General features: G+C 40.3%; 3 protein-coding genes and 1 pseudogene across 8 annotated transcripts; 1 reads left to right on the forward strand and 3 right to left on the reverse strand.

The window, feature by feature from the left end:
• Positions 1 to 16: 16 nt before the first annotated feature.
• On the reverse strand, positions 17 to 5701 carry zbtb24 (zinc finger and BTB domain containing 24). The gene is made up of 6 exons (XM_066680287.1): positions 5618 to 5701; positions 2304 to 3228; positions 1998 to 2165; positions 1703 to 1870; positions 1189 to 1270; positions 17 to 1058 (listed from the first exon to the last, which is right to left on the reverse strand). The coding sequence occupies exons 2-6, from the start codon at positions 3202 to 3204 to the stop codon at positions 173 to 175; spliced, it is 2205 nt and encodes a 734-aa protein (XP_066536384.1). The 5' UTR covers positions 3205 to 3228; positions 5618 to 5701; the 3' UTR covers positions 17 to 172.
• Positions 5702 to 6927: 1226 nt separating this feature from the next.
• On the forward strand, positions 6928 to 12970 carry ddo (D-aspartate oxidase). Of its 4 annotated transcripts, none has more exons than XM_066680319.1 (5): positions 6928 to 6990; positions 11211 to 11394; positions 11518 to 11626; positions 11718 to 11894; positions 12062 to 12970. In XM_066680319.1, the coding sequence occupies exons 2-5, from the start codon at positions 11223 to 11225 to the stop codon at positions 12618 to 12620; spliced, it is 1017 nt and encodes a 338-aa protein (XP_066536416.1). In that variant the 5' UTR covers positions 6928 to 6990; positions 11211 to 11222; the 3' UTR covers positions 12621 to 12970. The 4 variants fall into 4 exon arrangements, with proteins under 4 accessions (XP_066536416.1, XP_066536423.1, XP_066536432.1 ...); XM_066680326.1 differs by lacking the exon at positions 6928 to 6990 and adding an exon at positions 7797 to 7886; XM_066680335.1 differs by lacking the exon at positions 6928 to 6990 and adding an exon at positions 8920 to 9140.
• Position 12971: 1 nt separating this feature from the next.
• On the reverse strand, positions 12972 to 25817 carry LOC136706702 (uronyl 2-sulfotransferase). Of its 3 annotated transcripts, none has more exons than XM_066680295.1 (8): positions 25413 to 25817; positions 24395 to 24438; positions 23995 to 24150; positions 23837 to 23916; positions 20763 to 20916; positions 19567 to 19664; positions 19276 to 19433; positions 12972 to 13588 (listed from the first exon to the last, which is right to left on the reverse strand). In XM_066680295.1, the coding sequence occupies exons 1-8, from the start codon at positions 25621 to 25623 to the stop codon at positions 13329 to 13331; spliced, it is 1161 nt and encodes a 386-aa protein (XP_066536392.1). In that variant the 5' UTR covers positions 25624 to 25817; the 3' UTR covers positions 12972 to 13328. The 3 variants fall into 3 exon arrangements, with proteins under 3 accessions (XP_066536392.1, XP_066536399.1, XP_066536408.1); XM_066680302.1 differs by having other exon boundaries at positions 13420 to 13605; XM_066680311.1 differs by lacking the exon at positions 12972 to 13588 and adding an exon at positions 13676 to 13819.
• Positions 21653 to 22441, reverse strand: LOC136702160 (uncharacterized; annotated as a pseudogene).
• Positions 25818 to 25936: the final 119 nt, after the last annotated feature.

Raw genomic sequence — 25936 nt, forward strand, 5'->3', positions numbered from 1 at the left:
TTTTCAGAATGCATTTTTGCATATATATATATATATATATATATATATATTTTTTTTTTTTAATTTTCAACAACTTTAGTAAGATGTACCCTGAATTGTTAATTTCTAAACATCACTACTTTTTAGTGTAACAACAATAACAACCATAAACATGAAGCCGTGTTTTCAGTTTTTAATTCTGTGGGGCCAAGCCGGTGGTGTAGAGATAGGACACTGTTCCTGCCTGGATCTGAAAAGTCTGTCCCTGGATCTGTCCACTGGGGATCTGTGCACTGGTCTGGCTGATGGAGATTGGCTTGCTCGTTTGGCTACTGATGTGAATGGATCCCATGTGGCCCTGGCCATGTCCTCTGAGCTCCACCTCTGCACCAGGGGGATCCTGAGTTTGAGGGCTGGTCTGATTGATTACCTGCATCTGCTGGAGAGGCCTGGAGCTAATCTGAAGATGTTGTGCAGCTCCATGGTGAACCTGTAGCTGCTCCATTGCCTCTTTGGTCAGAGTGATAACATGCATTTGCTCTGGCTGTCCACTGCTCACCTGGCCCTCTATAACACTGATGGTCTGAATCTGCCCACTGGGGTCTAGTCCATCCTGAGTAACCAATGCCAAGTTCTGAACATTCCCTGAAGGTTGGGTAAGGAGTGTGAGGCTGGATTGTGTCTGCTCAGATGAAGCCAGTTCCTCAGGGCTACCCTCAGAGGTGATTATACGGATAGATGGCTTTTGGCCCTGGACCAGGTTGATGTCATTCACTTCACTAGTGACCACCAGCTGGATTTCCTGTTCTGGATGGTATTGCTGCAGCTGGAGGATACTGTGCATCTCTTCCGTTTCTGCTGTGGAGTCTTCCACAGCTGTTTCTGTAGCCTCTGTGATGGGTCGCTCCTTATTGTGAATTTTAATGTGCGCTTTGAGATTGTCCAGACGTGCAAATGACAGACTACACACTGAGCAGGTGAAAGGCTTTTTTCCACTGTGAGAGGCTACATGGCGCCTTTTGGCACTGGGATCAGAGAAGGACTTGTTGCAGATGTTACAGGTATAAGGCTTTTCTCCTCTAAACACGAACATGGAAATAACATGTCAATACCATGATATACACTACTGCTGATATCCAAAAAATCTATAATGAAAAGTTCAAGATCTAATGGAAATGTAAGATCTAATGAAAGTTAAGAACAGTCTACCTGTGGATTCTGATATGTGTCTGCAGTGTGCTCTTGGCTGTGAAACACTTCCCACAAATCTCACAGGTAAAAGGCTTCTCACCTGCAAAAGTAGCAAAACTTATGTAAACTCTGATATTAATACTAACGCTATCACCCCCCCCCCCCCCCAAAAAAAAAAAACAAACAAACAAAAAAACACTTTAATGAATTAGCCAAATCCAAATAAACCAAAATACGTTATATATGTTAATACAGTAAACACATCCATCTTTATAATTTTAAATTGTGTCAGTATTTTTCAGAGTCTGTTAGTTTATTTAACAGCTCATTCCATCTGTACCAATAAAGGAGTTCTGACTCCTGGCAGAGATTTTTTTTCTTTTTTTTTTTCAGAAATAATGACTTCTTACTGGATTTCAACATTTCAATGGCTTGTTTGTGATTCCCATTTAGATAAATTTAAAAAGATGTAGACATGTGGTTTAGGCTAAAATATTGGAGAAATGTAAATTAGCTTTTAAATAACCATTACCTGTGTGTGTTCTCAGATGCTTCTTCAACTGTGCCGCATCCAAAAACCTGTGATGACAATGTGCACATTCAGGCAATGCTTTACCTGTATGAAAACGATAGTGACTCTTTAACTGCTTCTTCTGGCTGTAGGTTTTCCCACACTGATCACAGCTAAATGATTTCTTTTCTGGAAACAAGGCCAACAGTAGTAGTTGAACATAAACATCAATACAGCAGTGTATGGCCGTACAGGATTAGGGACTCCAGTGTCTATGGAACGCCATTACAAGAAGAAAAATCAAAGCTTTCCTTACCTGCATGCAGATTCATATGCTCCTGCAGGGAGTGCTTGGTGGAAAGAGCTTTTGCACAAATGGAGCAAACAAAAGGCTTCTCTCCTGTGTGCATGCGTTGATGTACCAATAGAGTGTGTTTCTGTGTGAAACAATTCCCACAGACTTGGCACTTAAAAGGTTTTTCTCCTGTAAAAGGCACCACAAAATTTATTTTAATATTTTCCAGTGAGGACTATGTTGGGCTGAAATTAAAGATATATATATATATATATATATATATATATCTCAGTGAAAGAAAGTAGTGTGTTCTATTCACAGATTCACCTGTGTGGGTTCGCTGATGTATTTTTAAAAACAGATGGTTTTTAAAAACTTTGCCACAGTCATTGCAGCGTGGCTCTGTGTCTGGGTATTTCCTTTTCCTTCCTCTTTTTACTGGCACTGTTCCTTCAGTACACTCATTTCCCAACCTGTAGCTTTTTAGTTTCACTGGCTGCTTTATTTTGCGTTTGCTTTGGCGTGGTCTGTCCTCTTTTGGGTCATATTCAGCATCGTCTGAGTCCCTGGGAAGAGAATTAGGATCACATGGGGTTTCTGAAGTCTGCCTGGATTCTGCAGATGAATCCACTGTCATTTGTATTGTGCTCCCAGTTTGAGATTCAGCAAAATTTCTGTTCTCTTTTGGGTTTGAGTCCTGAAGCACTGAGCCTGATGTTGGTATATTTGTGTTCTTCTTTGGTCTTCCTCTTTTGCGCTTCTGTTGGGTTCCTGCTTTGGATGTGTCTCCACTACCTCCCTCTGAATAAATATCCAGTACTGTGGCTGATCTGTTGAAGTGAAGTTCTGCATGAGCTTTGACCAAATCACTGATCTTCAGCAGACGAGCCACATCAAGCAGCTGTGCTGTGTTGCTCTCCTCCACTGACACTTTTGCACTGTAGATGAACTCAAGCACAGCAGCAAAGGTCTTTGCAGCCATGCCATCTAACTTGTAGATGGATGGGTTGTCCTGGTCTTCTGCAGTAAACATTACTGAGAAATATTCACTGCTTGCAGCCAGTAGAGCCTTGTGTGCTTTGAAGTGTACATCCTCCACAACAAGTGTTATATCACAAAGAATCTCCCTCCTTCTGAGTGTGTCAAATTTATTCAATATGGTGTCTTTGTGTGTTCTTGAATATAAGGCAAGGAAATTAGAAGCATGGGTTTGTGGTTGTTCAGACATTCTGCTTTCTATCAGACTGTATATCTGCATGTAAAAAAAAGAGAAAAATATTATTCATAAATTACAGTATACCTCTAATGTTGAGTTGAACAGTTCCGGAGCATATGATTTACAATGTTTTATAAGTAATGAACCATCCAGTGCTTAGTGGGTTTGTGACTGTTATCTTGGAAGAGTTTAGTCTCATCCTGGGTTAAAGGTGATCAGTCAATTAATTTTTTTTATTTAAATGAACTCAAACCATTCCAAAATAAATGCCCCCACAGTATAACCACACCACTGCCTCCTCATAGTTCAGGGCAGCAAACATGCTCTCACTCAGTATGGTGATAAGTAACCCATCTGACCATATTACTTCATTTCTGCAGACCAGTGCACCTGTGGTGTTTTGCACCACACTGAACCATTCAATATGCAATGCTCTGTGTAATATTGAGTTCATACACTACTGCCTTAATATATTGTTTTAATGCTCAAGCATCAGTCAGAATGAGCACATTTGACCACAACTCTCAATCTTATTTATCATTGTTTTGCTTATGGATCAAATTACAGTTGCTATTTTAATATACCTTTGCAATCCTAATCCAAATTTGAGCTGAACTGTGACTGCTCAATCCTTCATACATGGACATCAATTGCTTAATTGTATCATACAATATCTGAAGACCCTAGTTGTGGATTATGTACAGGGGTTGGAACACTGAAGCATATTCTATCAGCTTGTAAAGTTAGTTTGTCTCGGGGAGGTATACATGGAGACATAATCAGGTGCCAATGGTTTTAGCATGTTTGTTGGACAGCAAACAGCTAGAGGTTAATGCATGGACGAGTAGCTGTAGTAATAAAATAGTTAGCTGCTAGTTAACAACAATGCAGTAATAATCACAATGGACAGGATGATAATAGGGAAAAAAATAATCTTCTCAAGAAAAGGTTTTGAGAAAGTGCGCAGGCTACAAATATTGGTAGATGGGGTGAAGCACGAGTTTGGAAATTGCTGGTGGACGCAGGAAAAAAGCTGCACGTTCCAGAGTGCATTGTGTAACTACACTGAGACCAGACATGGTGCTCTACTCTGAAAGTAAATGGATAGTTTATTTCATTGAGTTGACAGTTGCATTTGAGGATGCAGTATATGAAGCATTCGTAAGGAAGAAGCTGAAGTACGCTGACTTGGTGGCTGAGGTGAGGGAACGTGAGTGGCAGGCACATGTAAGACCGGTGGAGAGGTGTTAGGGGATTTGTAGCCAAGTCTGCCACATCCCTGCTTGTGCAGTTTGGCATCTAGGGGCCGGAAACTAAGGGCAGCTGTGAAGGAGTTATCAGAAACAGCTGAAAAGTCTAGTCAGTGGTTGTGGATAAGGAGAGAATGCACATTAACAGTGCCAGTGGGGGCTAGGTACAGCCTTAGTCACCAGGGAGGCCAGTGTGAATTTATGGTTGTTGATGGTAAAGGGTGAGGTAGGACTGTAAAGCTGACTTGGAGGAGGATGGGTCTTGGTTTTTTTAGTATCACACAAATCTCTGTAAAATATGTCAATTATCATCAATCAGTTATTTTCATAGCATTACTGTTATGTAATACAGTCATAGTAACAGTATAAATATTGTTTTAGGATTTCTTACGATTGCCAGTTTTTTTTTATAAATAACTTTTTTTTGGGGTTGAGCAACAACAACGCAGTTATAATCACAATGGACAGGATGATAATAGGAGCCAAAAAATAGAATAAACAGCAGCAAACAGTAAACCTATCTGTAATTAATTATAATCATACACAAGATGTAATTCCTGTTAAATCCTACACCTCAACACTAAGGTTGCTGTGGCCGTTTATAACCCGTTCAGCAACCGGCTCTCCTTAACAACTACGGTTATTCATTGAGCCCCCAAACCAGCTACAGTCCAGCATTTTTCCTAAGCGATCTGATGCCAGAAATGCGTGTATAGCCAAAGTTAGAAAATAAATTATTATATTTTTTTAGTCAGTAAACTCTGATCACGAGATTTGATGTGGAAGTGACTATACAAATCCTGACATTGTCTAAACAAGCAGCGGCCATTTCTGACATGCATCCTAAAGAGACCAATCTCTGTCCTAGAACAAATAATAATTTTCTCTAAAATGTGAGATTCACTCTCCAGAGCCCAACAGTCTGCACCACTTCCCTGTGGACATGTGCTGAATTTTGTAGCTAAACATAACAGAGCAATGCGGACCTGGCTTCAAAACCAGCGCCTGTTTAAAAGAAATAAGGCGCTTCTATTTTGTCTTTACGCATTTGATTTCACCCTGAATAATTTTAGTTACAACTGCATTACACATTCCCGTGAATTTATATTTATTCACTTCGGAGAGTATGCAAATGAACTAGTGAAACTTAAAATATAAAGCTTTCAGGACCTTACCTTAGAGGCCGCGAAAACACACTAGATCTCGCGAGATTTGTTCTCATACAGCTGTGGCATGTCGCCCTCTAGTGGCAGGAAAATATGACCATAACCTACTATGAACATGACCTTGTTCTGCTGATTTTCCTGCGTTTATTAATACTTTACATTTGTTTCAGACTCTACTGGAAACGAAGGCACCCAATTTGTAAAAGCGATAAAATCAAATTAACGAAACTCATTAACTTAACATTAACCCTCATCATAAAATATTGCACAGCAAATATATGCTGCATTTATATATCGATACACGTTTTATTCACGTGAAGCATTGGATGTTGCCTTGTTAAACATTTTCTTAAACGTCAGTGAATTCCACGATTTTATTTGCATCTAAAAAGAGATGTGTTCCCACATACACAGTGTAAATATACTTTTATATCCAAACTATAACTTTTAAATGTGTGCACAGGTTAATACTCCTCGTGCTTCTAATGTTAAAGCTCGCACTCAAGTTTACTTGTGAACTATTCTGTTCTCATGCTCGTATTTTAGCAGCATTTCACTTACGGCAATTAATTGCAATAATACACTCATTGTTCGTGCTGTAACGTGAGATATGTACTGATCGGCACGAGGCCAGTGCCTGTCTCACATTAGAAAACCTCTTGTGTATTATTGTTTAATTATAGCACATTTCATTGTTGTGTGATGCACTCTTCCACTGTTACTCCGTGTGGAGATTAATGGTAATGCAGCACAAGACATGGGCCACGTGTCAAATTATTTTTAAAAGGCTGTCTGGCCTTGCCCAAACCGTTCCCTCCTCACTACACTAACGACGGAGTGACACTGCTCACACTCCAGTTAAAGGGAGGGTAAATTCAGGGGCAAACTTTGGGAGCAACGTCCGTTTGCTCGTCTCATGCTGCAATAGCACAATGACTGTTTAAAATGTATTTGCATGTTAATATTAGCATATGAGTGAAAGTATTTTTTTTCGGGGAAAGTAATTTATTTGTCATTTATGAACTTCAAGATCACAAATCACACATTCCATGACTTTGTTTCAAGGCACTGAAAAATACAGTCCCCAACATCTTATAATGACCAAATATAATACTTGACTGAAGATGGAGTTGTTTGCTCCATTACACTTTGGGTTACGCGTCGTAGAGTGTGGTTGCTGAGTGTGCTCTGGTGCTCACACGCAGTTGTAGGGTCTTAGAGAAAACCCCTCCACACTTCTTTGGGACAGCCCTCGGTGTGACGTCCAGGTGACGTGTTGTTTGTAAACAGGAAATACGTCGAGTCTCGGAGAATATATATTCGATTCACCCTCAGCATATCTGTGATTATAAGAAACGACAGTAAATTTGACTTTAGAATAAGTAAGTATTATTCAATGACATTAGATATGTCAAAAAAAAATTATTCTGTATGCTAACTATATAGCCCAGCTAGCAAGGTAGATCTGGGCCGATTCTGGCTCAGGCTCGGCACTGTCGGCTGGCTGCCGTCTCGGCGTGAATGCGGCACCCTGTGTCAGGCCCAGTTCCGGCTGCACGTTGGCGCTGGGGAGGCGATTGCCATTGCAGTTAGCACACTACACTGATCAGAGCATTTTATTAAATACTGCGTATTAATCGTATGTGGCCCACATCTAAAAATAAAAGAAAATACTGGTAACTGTCTGGAAAACGATGTAATAAATGTTAAATAAATACAATCATTATTTTAACTTGTTAAATGCCATACAGTTATAGGTAAGCTCTGAATTGTAATATTTTAGAATATTGAGGTAATGACTGGGACACGAACTGACTGTGTGTGTGTGTGGGGGGGGGGGGGGGTGATGGGGTCACGCCCCTCGCTGCCGTTGTATGTTTAGCTGAACCTATGTGTGCTTTTAGGTCTTTTACACCTTTATTTGCTACACAAAACATGGGAATTTCTTTTTTAATTAATCCGAGAACTTACATTTACCTTTCGGTATAGCTGCTTGAGATGAGGGTGGGTACAATTTCACAGAGAAGGTTATCGACCAATAACGGTAGCGCTACAATCAGACCGTCCAATCAGAAGATTTTAGGTTACTTCACCACGCCCCCTTCTCACTCAAGAGAACCCATCGGAGTAGGGGAGGGCGGGACTAGTTTGTGAACGAAGTTCTATGTAAGCTCTAGAAAAGCAAAATCCCGGACGTTTGTGAAATTCCGCCCGGACATTTTTTAAGTCTAAAAAAGTGGACATGTCCGGGTAAAAGAGGTTGTCTGGTCACCCTATGGTAAATAGTGTTAACAAGGAGACATTGTCGTGCTGAAGGGAGGAAATTGTTATTTTATTATTAATAAATTTTATTGTTGTTTAAATTTTTGAATGAACTCTGAATGAGGGTGGCGGTGGCGCAGCAGGTAGTGTCGCAGTCACACAGCTCCAGGGGCCTGGAGGTTGTGGGTTCGATTCCTCACATTCCCGCTCCGGGTGACTGTCTGTGAGGAGTTGGTGTGTTCTCCCCGTGTCCGCGTGGGTTTTCTCCGGGTGCTCCGGTTTCCTCCCATCGTCCAAAAACACACGTTGGTAGGTGGATTGGCGTGTCTGTGTTGCCCTGTGAAGGACTGGCGCCCCCTCCAGGGTGTATTCCCGCTTTGCGCCCGATGATTCCAGGTAGGCTCTGGACCTAAATTGGATAAGCGGTTACAGATAATGGATGGATGGAACTCTGAATGAGAAAACGGAAGGTGGCAGAAGCGTACCGCTGTAAAAACACAGAAGAAGACGATGAAGATTCACGCTCTTTTCTGTGACCGGCGCGCGCGAGCAGCTCTCACCAGCCTCAGGGAACAGCTTCATTTGTATAGAAATAAACTATTACAACCGATAATGAGCCAGATCTGGGCCGAGTCTGGCACTAATGGCGTGCTTCTGGCTCAAACTCGGCTGTGGTCCGACTAGGATCGAGTCATTTGAGCCGCGCATCAAGCCACAACACTCGGTCGAGTCTGGGCCGAGAGTTTCCCAGACTCGGGCCAAAGCTATCGGCCCACTCTACGGCCGTACATCACGGCCGAGACAATGCCGTCTCCGTGTGCCGGCATCGGGCCGAATGTTTTTGGAGCGTGTGAGGAAACCGGAGCACCCGGAGAAAACCCACGCAGACACAGGGAGAACACACCACACTTCTCACAGACAATCACCCGGAGGAAACACACGCTGACACGAGGAGAACACACCACACTCCTCACAGACAGTCACCCGAAGGAAACCCACGCAGACACAGGGAGAACACACCACCTCTTCACAGACAATAACCAGGAGGAAACACACACAGAAACGGGGAGAACACACCACCTCCTCACAGACAGTCACTCGGTGGAAACCCATGCAGACACAGGGAGAACACACCACACTCCTCACAGTCACCCAGAGGAAACCCACGCAGACACAGGGAGAACACACCAACTCCTCACAGACAGTCACCCGGAGCAAGACTCGAACCCACAACCTCCAGGTCCCTGGAGTTGTGTGTCAGAGCAAATAGGTTGGAATTTAGAGAGAAACATTTCAGCATATTTCTTAGGCCTGGAAAAAAACACATGCAAATATTTTTTTATTAACAATCAGTTAACTCTCATACATTTTTAATAGGCTTCAGATTTTTAGTTAAAATTATACATATCTGTTTTTAGTCAACAAGCAATGCAGTCTTTTATTAAGAGTTGTTGTTTTTTTTCTTCTTGCTGTTCCCGTTTAGGGGTCGCCACAGCGAATCATCCTTCTCCATGTTGCCGTCATGAACATGCCCTTCATTCACACACATCACCTGCATGTCCTCCTTCAGCACATACATAAACCTTTTTCTTTGGTCTTCTTCTCTTCCCTGCCTGATGATTCTCTTCTTCTAATATAAGATTCCTCCCTTCCTCACCTTTGCACATGCCCAAACCATCTTAATCTCCCTATTCTCCCCACAAATCACAGTGTCATCTGCAAACATCATAGTCCATGGTGACTCCAGTCCAACCTCATTGTCAACCTATCCATGACCACTGCAAACAGGAAGGGGCTCAGAGTTGATCCTTGGCAGAGCCCTACCTTCATTTTAAAATAATCTCTTATTCCTGATGCACACCTCACTGATGTCTTACTGTTCACATACGTCTTGTATCACTCTCACATACTTTTCTGCTACTCCGGACGTCCTCATACAATACTACAGCTGCTCTCTCTGCACCCTGTCATAAGCTTTTTCAAGGTCCACGAATACACAGTGCAACTCCTTCTGGCCTTCCCTATACTTCACTAACAACACTCTCAAAGCAAACATCACATCTATGGTGGACTTTGCTGGCATGACAACAAACTGCTGCTCACAAATCTTCACCTTATCTCTAAGTCTAGCTTCCACTACCACTTCCCAGATCTTTATGCTGTGGCTGATCAACTTTATTCCTCTGTAGTTACCACAGCTCTGCACATCACCCTTATTCTTAAAAATTGGAACCATTATGCTTCTTCTCCACTCCTCTGGCATTCTCTCACCTTCCAAAATTCTATTAAACACCAGAGTTAAAAACTCCCCTTCCATCTCATCTAAACATTTCCATACTTCCACTTGTATGTCGTCAGGTCCCACTGCCTTGCCACTCTGCATCCATCCTCCTCACAATTGCCCTCACTTCGTCTTTTGTAATCTGAGGCACTTCCTGACTCACTATCTCCACTTCGTCCAATCTTCTCTTTCATTTTCTACATTTATCAGCTCCTCAAAGTACTCCTTTCAGTCTGTACAATGCCTTCTGCATTCTTTATCACACTTGCTGTACATCCTTGCTAGCCTGGGTACTTTGTTTAGCCAGTCGATACACATCCTTTACTCCGTTTTTATTAAGAGTATACAATTAGTTATTTCAAATATTAATTACCATACCAGGCATATGGCGAGAAACAGCTTTATCCCTAGGCAGAACCCAATGAATCTTTGAAAATTATAAAGTTGTTTGGGACGCTCTTAAGGAGTTTATTTTTTAGGCATTCCAAGAATGGAAAATAGGAGCATGAAGCAGGCTGTTATAACTTTAATACCTATGTTTATTCTGCTATGTTATGCTATTAAGCTGCGCCAATCTTCATGCAATTCTACATTTTATAGGCTTCTAAAAGGGAACGTGTTTAAATATTAGTTTCTAAAATACGAAAGCCATATAAACATGGTATATATTGAGATTTGTGACGGAGCATGGCACCCTCTAGTGGTGAAATCTTTAAATATTCCATTTATTTTAAAATCCATTTGAGATCTGTCCCATCATTAACTTTAAAACGTACTGAGCCTTGTCACTAAAACACATTCACCTACCACTATGTTTACAAAAGCTATTTCTTGCTGTTTGTTATTCATTTGTTGTAAGAGTGCTGTATAGTTTTACAGCACTGTTAAATTACTGCTGCAGTAGAAAGTGTGATCTTTGCCCTGTTACTTTTCTGTCCTGAATTAAAAATTAACTTGGTTTGCAACAGTCCTTTTAATATCAGAAACAACAAGCATAGCACATTAAACAGGGCAATAGTGTCTCAGTGCTCATATATCCTGTTTTATTCGTTGTCTCAGTGAAGTTTTAGGATGAAACCTGTGAAAGTGGCAGTTATCGGAGCAGGTGTAATTGGGCTGTCTACAGCAGTTTGTTTAGCTAAGACTCTTCCGTACTGCTCTGTGACTATACTGGCTGAGAAGTTCTCTCCAAACACAACCAGTGATGGAGCTGCTGGGATCCTTCTGCCAAAGGTATTTCCAGGTAGGGAAGAATACTTTCCATTGGCATAGAAAAAAATGTACATTATTCCCCTAAAGGTATGTACTTTTAACATAAAGTCAGCATTTTAACAGTCATTAATGCAGTACAATTACTGATTGACAGATATCCCTCTGGAGCGTCAGCGGCGTTGGTTCAAAGAGACTTTTGATCACCTGCAGGCCCTTGTTGAATCACATGAAGCCCCAGAAGCAGGAGTCTACCTCAGCTCAGGGTACTGAAGATTTTGTCGTGAGGGTGTAATATGAAAAATATATTCATATTGTGTGCAATGATAAATCATGTTAATTTCTGGCTTTTTTTAGATACCACATATTTAAAGAAGTACCTGCTGATCCAAAACCCTACTGGTCGGATTACGTGTTTGGATTTCGCGTCATGACAGATAAAGAGATGAAGAGATTCCCTAATCATAAATTTGGTCAAGCTTTCACATCAATAAAGTGTGAATGCCCCAGATACCTGCGATGGCTGGAGAAAAAGTAAATTATTTGCATATATTTAAGCAAAGATAATTGCATACAGCATAATGGAGTTCAATATTCTTTTACTTTTTTAAGTAGAAGTTTAAGCCTCTGATTTGTGTCCTGATTAAAGATCAACCCAGGCAATCTGATGAAATGTATTTATTTATTTTTTTCTTTAATAGGTTTCGAGGAGCCGGTGGCCAGATCAAATATGAAAAGGTCACTAGCATCCCGCAGCTTATCCAACACTACGATGTCATTGTAAACTGCTCAGGCATTGGGTCTCATCACTTGGTGGGGGATAAAGGGGCCTACCCAGTGCGGGGGCAGATTCTCAAGCTTCAAGCATCTTGGCTGAAGAATTTCATTCGGGATGGAGATGGAAATACTTACATCTACCCTGGCATTGACTGTGTTACTGTAGGGGGCACTCGGCAGGAAGATGACTGGAGGATGGAGGTGGATAGGAGTGACAGTGAGGGCATAATGGATCGCTGCATTAAGCTGGAGCCTTCTTTGCATGGTGCTAAAGTGTTGGAAGAGTGGGTGGGCCTGAGGCCTGGTAGGATAAACCCACGTGTGGAGAGCGAATGGCTGCAAGATCAGAACCGCTGGGTGCTACTGGTACATAACTATGGTCATGGTGGTTGTGGAATTAGTTTGAGTTGGGGAAGTGCACTGGATGCAGTGGGGCTAGTAAGGAAGAATCTGCATGAGAAACCGCTTCAATCAAAACTGTGAATGGTATTTTAGCACATTAGATCTGTAGACAAGTCTAGACTGACTCATGTATAACTTCATTAGTATGAAAATCATAGGCTTTCAATAACAGTTTAATCTGCCAAGTGACAGAGAGAGAGAAATAACATTTAGACTTTTACAACATTTTCTAAAAATATATATTAGATTGTGTTATTCATTTTACAAGAGTTAAGTTTAAATTCATAATTCCATGCTTGATGCACATTGTACAGGTTTAGTTCCAAATTACCTCATATTTAACCATAATTATATTATGTTGTGGACTCTTTTTGCAGCATCTGTGCTAAGCTTTTAAACCCCAAACATGACGTCAGCACCCATGATACAAAAAAATCCAAAATGATTAGTTAATTCAGTTTCAGCAGTCCTTTTTTTGTCATTGTTGAAAATAAAATAAAATAAAATAAATGCAACAAACAAATAAAATCAAATTCCATGTCCTGGCATTATATACAAAAAAAAAAAAAACAGCACTTATTAGTTACTGTCATTTATGGAATGGCACTTAGAAATGAATAAATTATGTTAAGGACACTGCAGCATTCTGAGGCAGTCAATGTGCTGTACAAGTGCAAAGGAAAGCATTTACTTTTCTTCATATTCAAACCAGTCCATTTCTGAGGGAAAAGCTCCATTCCTAATGGATTCTGCTTGCCTTGAGGTAAATTAATAGCAGCCTATCTGACTTCATGGATATTCTTCCCAGTTCTCCAATGATGTATCAACATGTTCCACCTGCTCCTCTCTGCGATGAAACTGGGAATTTTGCCGTGGTGATTGAGGTCCGGTCCTTAGACCAAATTTCCATTTCGTGAGGTGGAACTGCGCTTTGACAAAGTTGTAGAAATCATACTCGTACTCCATGCGCTGGTGGAGAATCTGCAAAGCTTCCATGCTTGGTGTCTGCTTGTGTACAGTTCCTGTCATATTTCCCAACTTCCTGTATTCTGTAAGAATAAAGAAACTAACAAAGAATACATCATATTCCTTCTCACTTTATTTCTTATGGTTAATAGTACTTCAGTAACCCATGTCTACATCTATGACCCAGCCCTGTTTATTGTGGTTAGTGTATGGTACTGTGACACTGCAATTACCTTTGGGATCAATAAAGACTCATCTCATCTCATCCAAATTTCTTTAACTGTTCAATTTGTTTTTACAAACATTGGAAACATCTACGCGAAAAGAGAAAATGGCAACTACATTTATCTTAAAGTTAACACTTGTAAATATCTACACAATATTTTTCACTAAACCAGGGTACACCTATGTTGTGGTGTACTATTTTTTATCTACATTTATTGTTCATATTATCAGCTCCACTGATCATACAGAAGCACTCTTTAGTTCTACAATTATACTGTAGTCAATCTGTTTCTCTGCATACTTTCTAATACCTATTTCACCCTGCTCTTCTATGGTAAGAACCTACACGGAGTGGGTAAGGCTTGGGGTCATTCCCAGCACTGCCGTGACACATGTTGTGCTAGTATGAGTGGATCAGAGACAGCAGTGCTGCTCCACCAACCAAAAATATTCAGCCAACAGTGTCCTTTGTCCACCAATGAAGGACTAGAGGACGACCAACACAAACTGTGCAGCAACAGGGCGAATCAACAGTTAAGAGTGTCTCTCCCCCGAACTAAATGTAAAAGTAGAAAAACAAAATCAGCCTGTTTCAGCAACCTAATCAATATTAAATCATACACAACACCTAGCAGCAACACCTCAGAACTAAAATTTGGGTTACTCAACATAAGATCACTAAACTCAAAAGCACTCATCGTAAATGATATTATAAGTGATCATAAATTCAATGTTTTCTGTCTCACGGAAACGTGGGTTAAACCAAATGAATATTTAGCACTAAATGAAGCCACCCCCCTAGGCTATAATTATGCACATAGCCCAAGAATATCAGGCAAAGGAGGTGGAGTATGTGTAATTTACCAAAATACCCTAGAAATTAGTCTTAAACAATGTGACACCTTCTCTTCTTTTGAGGTTCTCTCCACTATTATTACAAATCCGGTCACAAAAAAGGACGCATTTTTATTATGCAACATTTACAGACCACCAGGGCCTTACTTAGAATTTCTGAAAGAATTCAGCGATTTTGCTACAAACCTAGCGGTGTGCAATCATAAAGTTATAATTGTAGGAGATTTCAATATCCATTTTGAGAAGGAAAGTGACCCACTAAAAAAGGCATTTACCTCAATCTTAGACTCTATTGGTATTACTCAAAATGTAACAGGGCCTACACACTACTGCAGCCACACTTTAGACTTAGTTCTGACACTAGGTCTTAACATTGACAAAATTAATATCTTACCGCAATCCTCAGCAATCTCCGATCATTACTTAATTTCATATGAGCTACGTTTTATCCATAATATATGTAAGAACCCTCGCTATTCTACAAGGCGTATAATAAAACCATATACCGCCCTACAATTTATAGAAAACCTACCAGAACTATCGACCCCAGTTCCAACTCCATCAGACCAAATGGACCTAGATGTACTAACTGATTACCTAGAAAATACCTGTCGATCTACTTTAGAAAAGGTAGCACCACTTAAACATAAAAGTATAACACAGAAAAAGCTCGCACCATGGTATAACGATAAGACCCGTACTTTAAAACAAACATTACGAAAACTAGAGCGGAAATGGCGATCAACCAAGCTTGAAGTGTTCCATTCTGCCTGGAAGGACAGCCTTATAGAGTATAGAAATGCCCTCACTAAAGCTCGCTCAGCATATCTGGCCTCGCTGATCTCCCATAATAAAAATAATCCGAGAGCACTGTTTAGTGTGTTTTCTAGAATTACAAAAAATCAAGCAGGTTCTGAACAACTAATTCCAGCAACTCTCACCAGTAAAGATTTTATGGACTTTTTTAATAATAAAATTGAGAATATTAGACAACAAACTCTAGCCACAGGATCAAATCCATCCTGGCTGCCACCTGATGTGAATGAAATAAAACATAATATAACTGTAAAAGAAAGACTTGAAACCTTTTGCCCACTCCCACAATTAGAACTAGAGAAGATTATCACCTCCGCAAACTGTACAACTTGCACACTTGATGCAATTCCCACAAAGTTGCTCAAAGAAGTACTACCAGCTATTATTGATCCTCTTTTAACTATAGTAAACTCATCGCTTAGTCTGGGCCATGTACCCAAAGCTTTTAAACTAGCAGTTATTAAACCTATGATCAAGAAACCAAATCTTGATGCTAGTACACTGTCTAATTACAGGCCTATTTCTAATTTGCCATTTCTGTCTAAGATCTTAGAAAAAGCTGTGGCCCAACAACTTAGTTCATATCTACATAAGAATCATATATATGAAAAATTCCAATCTGGATTCAGGCAACATCATAGTACAGAGACAGCTCTAGTCAAGATAACAAATGATCTTCTTCTTGCCTCTGATCAAGGCCACGTATCCCTGTTGGTGCTTCTTGACCTAAGCGCAGCCTTCGATACAATAGACCACAATATTCTCATAGAAAGGTTAGAAAACATGGTTGGAATCACAGGGACAGCCCTATTATGGTTTATATCTTACTTAACGGAACGTTATCAATTCGTAAAAGTAAACAATCTAAATTCAAATTATTCTAAAGTAAGATTTGGAATTCCACAAGGCTCTATTTTAGGACCATTATTATTTACATTATACATGTTACCGCTAGGCACAGTTATAAGAAACCATGACATTAACTTTCACTGTTACGCAGACGACACACAATTGTATATTTCAGCCAAGCCCGATGACAAACACAGATTAAAGAAAATAGAGGACTGTGTAAAAGACGTGAAAGGCTGGATGTTGCGTAATTTCCTCCTCCTAAACAGCAACAAAACAGAGGTCCTGCTTTTGGGTCCAAAAGTGACAAGAAATAAATTATCAGACTTAATTTTAAATCTAGCTAACTTTCCAGTTAAACCTGGTTCAGCAGCAAAAAATCTTGGTGTCATAATTGACCCGGATTTATCATTTGATCAACACATAGGTAGTATCACTAGGACAGCTTTTTTACATCTTCGCAATATTGCTAAGATTAGAAATGCCTTATCCCTCCAGGACGCAGAAACATTAGTACATGCCTTTATTACTTCAAGGCTTGACTACTGTAACGCACTACTGTCAGGATGCACCAGCAGCAATTTAAGAAAACTTCAACTAGTTCAAAATGCTGCAGCTAGGGTCCTCACTAAAACTAGAAAATTTGAACATATCAGCCCAGTTTTATCATCACTTCATTGGCTGCCTGTTAAATTCCGCATTGACTACAAAATTTTGTTATTAACATATAAAGCTCTACATGGGCTTGCTCCTGAATATCTTCAAGATACAATTTCCTATTATGAGCCCCCACGTTCACTCAGATCACAGAATACTGGATTTTTAAATGTTCCCAGAATTCAGAAGGCCTCAGCTGGGGGAAGAGCCTTTTCTTATAAAGCCCCCCAACTCTGGAATGATCTTCCAGAAAATGTTCGGGACTCAGACACAGTCGCAATCTTCAAATGTAGGCTAAAAACTCATTTGTTTAGTTTATCATTTGGTAGCTAATGCTCCCCCATAGATAAAGGCGGCAGATCCGGGGGGTCCATGGACACAGGGAATTATAGTAAACTGAGATGCTGGTGCTGTCGTCCCGCCGTTTCTCGCGATCACTCAGGTTTGTTGACGGTGGAGCGGAGGGATGCCAGTGTTTCAGGATGCTCCCGTGTCTGTGTGTCCTCCTGGTTCTCTCCTTTTAGTTAATGCTGTCATAGTCAGATCTGCCGGAGTCATTAGCCACACTCTGGAAATTTTCATATTTTCTACTTTACAAACACAAAACAGTTCAAAACTAATTCCATCCCTTTACATCTTTCCGAGTAAACGACTGCCCACCTGTCTGTCTGGACACTGATGGATGACTGTCGAGATCCTCCTCCACGCTTCAGACCAGCTGCCCACGCTCCAGCAACCACCAAGTGCCTTGAAGCTGTCCCTACACTGAAGTTCTCATGGACTACTAACTATCATCACCAGTAGATTGACCAGAGGAGGATGGGTCACCCCTTGTGAGCCTTGGTTCCTCCCAAGGTTTCTTCCTCAGCTGGGGGAGTTTTTCCTTGCCACTGTCGCCCCTGGCTTGCTCACTTGAGGGTTTTACATTTGTCTTTACATTTCATGTCAAATCTTGTCTTACTGGAATTCTGTGAAGCTGCTTTGTGACAACATCAGTTGTGAAAAGCGCTATATAAATAAATTTGATTTGATTTGATTTGATTAAAAAAAAATAATGAAAACTGTAAAGTACATTAGTACATTATGGGTTCGGCATGTGGAAATTTAAATGCATTGAAAAGTATAACCACGTGGGTTTCCTCCGGGTGCTCCGGTTTCCTCCCACAGTCCAAAAACACACGTTGCAGGTGGATTGGCGACTCGAAAGTGTCCGTAGGTGTGAGTGTGTGAGTGAATGTGTGTGTGCGCCCAATGATTCCAGGTAGGCTCTGGACCCCCCGCGACCCTACAATTGGATAAGCGGTTACAGATAATGGATAATGAAATCAAACATCACTTAAAAAAATGAAAAATATAAGCAGTGTTCGTCAAAAGTCTGGGGACATCTACCCTTTAAAATCCTCCACATGATGTTTGATTTTGATGACAGTAACACAAGTTTACATAAACATTTTTCTCAGAGACATGAGTCAAGTTTTCCCTATGAGAAATGCCCTCTGACCATGCAAGTACCAATGACCTCATGTCTGTCACCACTGCCAGTGATTTTCATGCATGCTGATATGCAGGAAGGGAAGAAAGATGAGATATTTCAGTTATTATTCAAAGCACCAGGTTAGAATAAGCCCAGCCTGAGGAACATATGGAGTGAGGGTGTTAGGCTGGTGTGAAGCAAAGGCTAAAGTGTAGGTCATTTTGCCACCGCCTTGTTGAGTGGTTCCTAGGTGATAAGCAAGTGGTAAAGAGCTCCATCTTGCCTGGGAAGGAGAGATGGATGGTGGTCAAAGTTGCTCTCCTGTTTGGGTGCAGCTGGAGGAGGCAAATGATGATGGTTTTGTGTTCTTGTCTGTACTTGTGTTCGCGTGTTCTTAGGAAACGTCATTAGTCTCAGCCCAAGTTCTGTTTCATTTAAAAGTCCACATCTAGCCAAGTACAGTTCAAATACCTGGATGTGTTCTTGCTCCGCCCATAATATTGAGAATGCACTGGGACATGACTTCTGTAGACCTGAGAGTCAGATTTCCCAGAATGCATTTCACACCAATCTCAGCACTAATAATTTTTTCACGCCATGGAGACAGTGACTCATCAAGTACGCCTCATCCAATTACAGAACGACCACAGCGTCCTCTTTAGTATGTACTCCCAAGTCAACCTCGGCAAGCTCCATCTTCAGAAGGCCCCTGGCTATATATGGGGAAGTGCTTCTGAATCATGGTTGAGATATGACCTCTCAGTTGGCACACTGCCTGACATAGTGCCATTGGTGCTTCCATGGCTAATCATGCAGAGGGTGTTTCCAATTGAGATACCAAATTAGTGATGAAAGAACATTTCTAACAAAAGCTAAGGAAAAAGGAGTTTTTACCTGGGCTTTTATAGATGCTGAGGACATCAGAAAAGAAATGAGGCAAAAGTCTCTCCAGCAACAGCAGCACATCCTCTAGCTCTTCCAACACCCCCACCAACAGGTAGCGTTCCAGGACATTCTCCTTAGCCTTCTGCAGTGCCCACATACTCGGTTCTCTTTCCAAAACCCATTAAAATGACTCATACGCATCATAATATTATTTATCAGCAAATGAATTAGTGATACTTGACATTATTAAACAGAATATGATATGTTTAGCATTCTACCTGACAGACAAAGTTCTCTCACCTGCACTGAGGATGCTGGCCACAGAAATAAGGAATGATATAGAAGAGCCGGGGGTTGGAGCATTCAGGGTAGCTTTCCAAGATGCAGGTGTTAATGTCCTGAGACCAACATGGACAAAATTAAAAAAAAAAGATTAATAAACCCGTCTAAATTTAGAGTCCTTCGAGTTTCAGTGAAAAGACATGTTTCTGTTCATCCACAAGGGGGCTAAGCACACAAATCCATAAACTATGGGGGCATTCATATCTGTCAGCCCCTGGCAGGGGAGCCACGCCTGTTTTATTTCCTGCCTCAAAGCAAACAAAACTCCATGAAAGATATATATTGAATATGGCTTTTACATAAGATAACTACATGTACAAGGTAGAAAGCGCTGGGTCATATTATGCCTTACAGTATCTACTATATAATTTACTAATTCAATATTAACGCAGGGTTTTATTAGAATTATGTAACTAAAATATTATGAAATAAAAATGTTTTTCATCAAAACAAGTACAGACATATGACAGAGTGAATAGGCACTGCTCAAATGGGAAACCAGCAGAAAAAAAATAAATAAATAAATAACATTTCACATTCTAAAAATAGCAAGACTGTACTGTTTCATAAATCCTGCCTGCAGACAGAGTGGTGAAAGAAGTATTCATGAAAAACTGTAAAACGCACAAGGGGAAATTTGGGCACATTAACTTATGATGCAGCAAAGCTGTACAGTTACGGTACTCCTCCTAGAAACCACATTGTAGAGCACAGTTAATTTCTTACATACAGCTTTCCAAACAGTGCTTTCACTACATACAGAGATGTGTCTGCTTTTTGCTTTGAGGCAAAAAAGGACATTCATTTCCATATAAATTAAGTTAAAACTAAATGATGGGATGTTTAGTCTATATGTCTCATTTCATAATGAAATCACCACATGTTCACGCCCCTCCAAATCCATTTAGAATCTTGTTCCTCACGTGACTCTTGAATTAGTAAACAACAGGTTAATGGCTACAGGAAATAAAATATGACGTTGAGGAGAAAAAGCCCAGTTCTAAACAACAGCAACTCTTAACAAGACTGTTAAGATGTCGACATGAACAGTCTCACCTTCTGATATCAGCAATCATCTTTTTTTTTTATAGCAATATTGGGGCAAGCACAATATTATCAAAGATACCTAAGAGAAAAGATTTCAAAGCCCTTACTAGATATCTCTCATCGTCCTTCATTCCTGGAGTGCGGATGACATGATTCTCTTCTCCTCTCCAGTCTCCAAATCTCCGGAAAAAGTAGTTGGACAGAAAACGGTTGATCGGATCTCTAATTATGTTGATATATACTGGCTCATCTATTCGGAACCTGTTTCAGGAAATGTAAAGACCGGATTCTTAAACTGAGTTAGATTTCTCTGGGTACAGCCCAGAGCACACTGACCAAATTTCTCCAACACCAACAAACCCAAATATTGAGTTATTTTGTGATCTCATATGCTGTCATTTAATAGCTACCTTATAGGTACATTTTGTTCTTCAAGGTTAGATTTTAGTGTGTCCTTAATGGGTACAACAGTAGTCTTAAAATCCTGTTGTGTACTTTGAAGATACTCAACATTCTCCTTTTCCATAGAAGGTGAATATTTTTAAGTTTTCAAACAACCTTCTCACAGCGAAAGGTACAACTGCAGCAACAGGTTTTAGTGTACAATGTTCTCCCCAATTTTAGCATTTTAATTATGTCTGTCCTGACTCTGAAACACTGTTTAATTTGCTTGAGCAGTTATTATTTTACAAGGGAATAAATAAAGCCAATTACATAAACTGGATGTGTGGAGTTAATTGGAGAAGGTTTAGGTTAGTATTCTATGGCCTTAGGGAAAATACAGTGAAAAATCTACATTGTATCTACATTCACTGTCCATTTTGCCCCACTTTTCAATGGTCAGAGGACAAGAGATATACCTACCTATCTATCAGTTGGACCAAAGTCAGAGACAGTAGCTCATCTGTTGATCAGTAGACACAGGATGCTGTCGGCTGGATACTTTGATTGGTAGATTATTCTGAGTCCAGCAGTGACACTGAGAGCTTTATAAACTCTAGAGGTCATGCTGTCTGTTCCAATCATCACTGATAGTGCTTGGAAGCTCATTCCACCAGCGTGGTACCAGAGATGAGAATAGCCTCAACTGACCTGTACGGGGGGTTGGTCGTGTTAGTAGGCGCTCCTTTGAAGAACGGAGAGGGCGGGCGCTAACGTATGGTTTTAAGAGTCTGTTGAGGTAGATGGGAGCAGAACCAGTGAATACTCTGAAGGCCATCAATAGTGATTTAAATTTGATGTGAGCAGCTAAGGGTAGCCACTGCAGCTCAACTAATAGGGGCGTGACATGTGCCCTTTTTGGTTGGTTGAAGACCAGGCGTGCTGCAGCATTCTGGATCATCTGTAGCGGTCTCACAGCACAGGCCGGAAGACCTGTCAGGAGGGCGTTGCAATAGTCTAGACGGGAGATTACTAACGTCTGAACGAGGAGCTGTGTTTAATGTTGAGTTAGGTATGGCCTAATTTTCCTTATGTTGAATAGGGAGAAGCGGCACGATCGAGCTACAGCGGTAACGTGATCTGCGAATGTCAGCTGTTCATCAACCATGACACCTAGGTTTCTTACAACCTTGGTGGGAGCCACTGATAGGGACTCTAGCTTGATGCTGATGTTGTGGAGAATAGCTTGCTTGGCTGGGAGAACCAGTAGTTCAGTTTTGGATAAATTCAATTGGAGGTGATGTTCCTTCATCCATGTAGATATGTCAGAGAGACAGTCAGAGATTCGAGTTGCCACTGAAGTGTCTCCTGGAGGAAGCCTCTCACACACTATCAATTCTCTCATACATCCCCATTAATCCTCTCATACACACCATCAAACCTCTTACACTCACCATGAAACCCTCTCGCACACACCCCATCAGTATGAGTTTCATAGGGAATGAGTTATTGGTGTGTGAGAGTATGCTGGTCATGTTTCCTGATTGGCTTACAGAGCTGTCATTTAAATTTTCTGTTTGTGATTCGCGTATAGAAAAATTTGCCCTTCCCTTGATTGAGGTTAATTTCCTAACAAGTAGAAATCCCAGTCGGCCATGTTAAATGGAACCCACTTAACATTAATGTTTATAAGGTTCATATGGAGTTTCAGTGGGGGTCACAAATTCTGATGACAGCTGTCAGAAACTGTGACCCCTTATGCCAAGGCTATGAAGTAGCGCCCTCTAGGGTCACAGATTTTGGTGTAACAGCTGTACGAGCCAGATGCTGGGATTTAACTGTCAAATATAACACAATATTTGCACGATACCATCACAGTCATGCGTCTACATTGTGGGTTTTGGTAGAGCATGTAAGACAGTGTGGTTGAAGCCAATTCACTACGTTAAATAACAAAAACAGATCTGACTGAATAAAATATTGTCTTATTATCCTTAAACAGGCCTAAAAAAGTCAATAAAATTGATTCCTCCTGCAGGGTTAAATAAACATAGTATCTCTGAATTGTTTGTTAATAGGTCCATAGCCTCATTAATCTGGGTCTGAGCTCTCTGATCCATTTAACATGGCTGACTGGGATTTCCATTATACCCGCACAAATTATACCCACAGAACTATAAACAAATCAGAAACAGAATATTTAAATGACAGGTCTGTAGGCAAATCAGAAAAACATCAGAAATCAGAAAACTCTCTCACACTTACCATCAAAATCTCTCTCATTCGCTGTCAAATACCGATGGGAAGTGTGTGAGAGGGTTTGATGGTGAGTGTGAGATGGTGTGTATGAGAGGATTGATAATGTGTGTGAGAGGTAAGTTTGAAGTTTGTCCTAAATTGCCTCTCACAGACTACAGTCTGTAATTGTAAAACTACAAAGAGCCCTTGTATGGTCAGAAGGGCTGATAAAATGAACAGTGAGTGAAAATACAAGGCAAGTTTCTAATCCAGTGATTGTTCAGTGTAGTACCACTATTTTACCAATTTGAACTTTATATATAAAATTTTAGAAGACATGCCTCTGTAAATGGCTATATTTATGCTGAAGACAAAAATTTAACCCCTTGTTTCCATCATCACCATAGAATACCCATGTCATTAAGTTTATCTCTGGTAAAGCAGTTCACATGAAAACACTATAAATGACCACCACAGTTCATTTATTGAACTATGTAAAAGATTTGAAAATCGGAGGGATTCTTCTTCAAAGCTTTGCCAGTACAAACGCTGATGTAATTACCTGGAGAAATTGAGGAAATGAACATGCCGAGTGTATAGAAATGGCTGAGGAACAATGCTTATGTTAACAATCAGCTCCATCTGCATCAAATAAGAGGAGAAAGAGATGAGTCTACATTTTTTTAAAATTCACATAGCCAACAAAAGGATACATCTGACCTGTTCATGCATGCTAAGCCTGGTCTTGTTGTGGATATCTGATGAGATGAGGGTGAACTTGTTTCTTTCGGCCAGAATACGAAGCAGCAGGACAATTGTACGACTACCACACTTCCCAACTCGATTATATATTATTTGACTTGGGAAAGGTAAGGCCTAAAACAGAAACAAATGGGCCCTTGCGTTAATTATTAGTAACAATTTAATTGGTAATTTAGTACTTATATGCCTAATTCATTTTACATAAACAACACACATGATATGACTCTAAGTTCTGATTACCTCAAGACATTAATCCCATCATGTTTTTCCATGTCATTAAAATAACACATGGGAACTACAAAAACAACTCTAATAATAAAGGGTTATCTGGCTGGGTAACAGTATGTGTCACACTTACTCTAGGTGCATAAGGTGCATGATCATCAAGAAATGTTGATTGTCCTAAAGAAACAGCATGAAGAGAGATTGTAAACCAGAAAATAACGTGAGTAATACACAAACTCAGTGTAACATATAGATTGCCACTGTTGAGTCTTAATGTTAAGATTATTCATATAAAATAAACCTCTTTACAAGCACATTAATTAAAGCAAGGAAATGCTAATTAGGAGACTTCCTGCCTGCCCTTGGCATTGTCCAAATGTGAGGGCAATAAGGAACTCTTTCATGCTGCTGATAGACTCAGACACAAAGGACTACTTGATAACTTCTCACTGCTCTGACTTCTCCAAACATCTAGTGTTTGCTCATGTTAATGGAATGAGACTGTGGCAGGTACATGTTAAATACTCACCAATCTAACAAAATAATGGTTTATGTTAATTCCATGTGTAGAGGTGCATTTAAAACATTTGGCACAGAGTAATACAGTTCTAATCATGTTCAGATGTAGGAAAATGTAGTGTTAAAGGTTCTGCCCAAGGACTTGCACTGGTGTGACTGTGTGCCCACCCAACAAGGGTATGGAAACTACGCTTCTGCATAGAGTTCTAGCCAAAATCCACTCATACAAATTGCTATTCAATTAAATGACCACAAAAGGAAAATAAAAATAGCTACCAAAACATCTTGAGTAAAAAGAAGTGCCCCCAAAGACCTGCTGCAGAATGATTGAATACACTTATGTTATGTTTGGTAGTTCTGCTTTAAAAAAAACAAAACAAAAAAAAACACTTGGTAATATTTTTACCCTATAATTACAGTTCCAGAATCATAATAATGAGCTTTAATACAGAGAATAGGGCCTGTGACTTCGCTTTCCTGGGCTTAGCAAGGCAGAATGTAACTTCTGGAGGATGATAAGCAGCTTATTATACCACACGAAGTAATAATTCTAATTATCATTATTTTACAATGTTATCTACACAAAACAGTATAAATCGAGTCAAAAGTTGCAAAACATTTGTTATTCTTACCAAAGTAGTATCTTACATGAAGGAGAAGCTGAGGTGCCCCTCCATTTAACTGCCACAAGACAGAGCCCATACAAAACAGGAGCAGCGTGGTCAAACACAGTCCAAAATCCCGACGAGATACTCTCAGTAAAATAACGGCCAACCAGTTCCCCCTCTTGTTCTTCCCGCGGTTATAACTCTTATGAAAGTTATTTCCAATGTGCTTCGCCATATTCTCTGTACACTGCGGTATCAGCGAACCATTCAAAGGAGGATTGTTTTCCCGAGGATGCTAACTTTGCTCCATGATGGAACTATAGCTTCTGTCAGAGTCCTGCGTACCTTTCTGAAACCTAAGTGTCAAATTACAAAGTTATAAAGCCATTTATGCGCCACATGTAGACCGTTGGCTACACCTCCTGCTCAGCCTCCACATTCAGAGGTGGGCAGCTTTTCAGTCGTGTATTTTTAAAGTAAACTGTAGGTACTACCGTCTTTATTAAACGTGTGAACAGTATCTCCACATAAACCATGTATATTTTACA

Source organism: Hoplias malabaricus, chromosome 1 (assembly GCF_029633855.1).
Source record: "Hoplias malabaricus isolate fHopMal1 chromosome 1, fHopMal1.hap1, whole genome shotgun sequence".
Taxonomy (NCBI): Eukaryota; Metazoa; Chordata; class Actinopteri; order Characiformes; family Erythrinidae; genus Hoplias; species Hoplias malabaricus.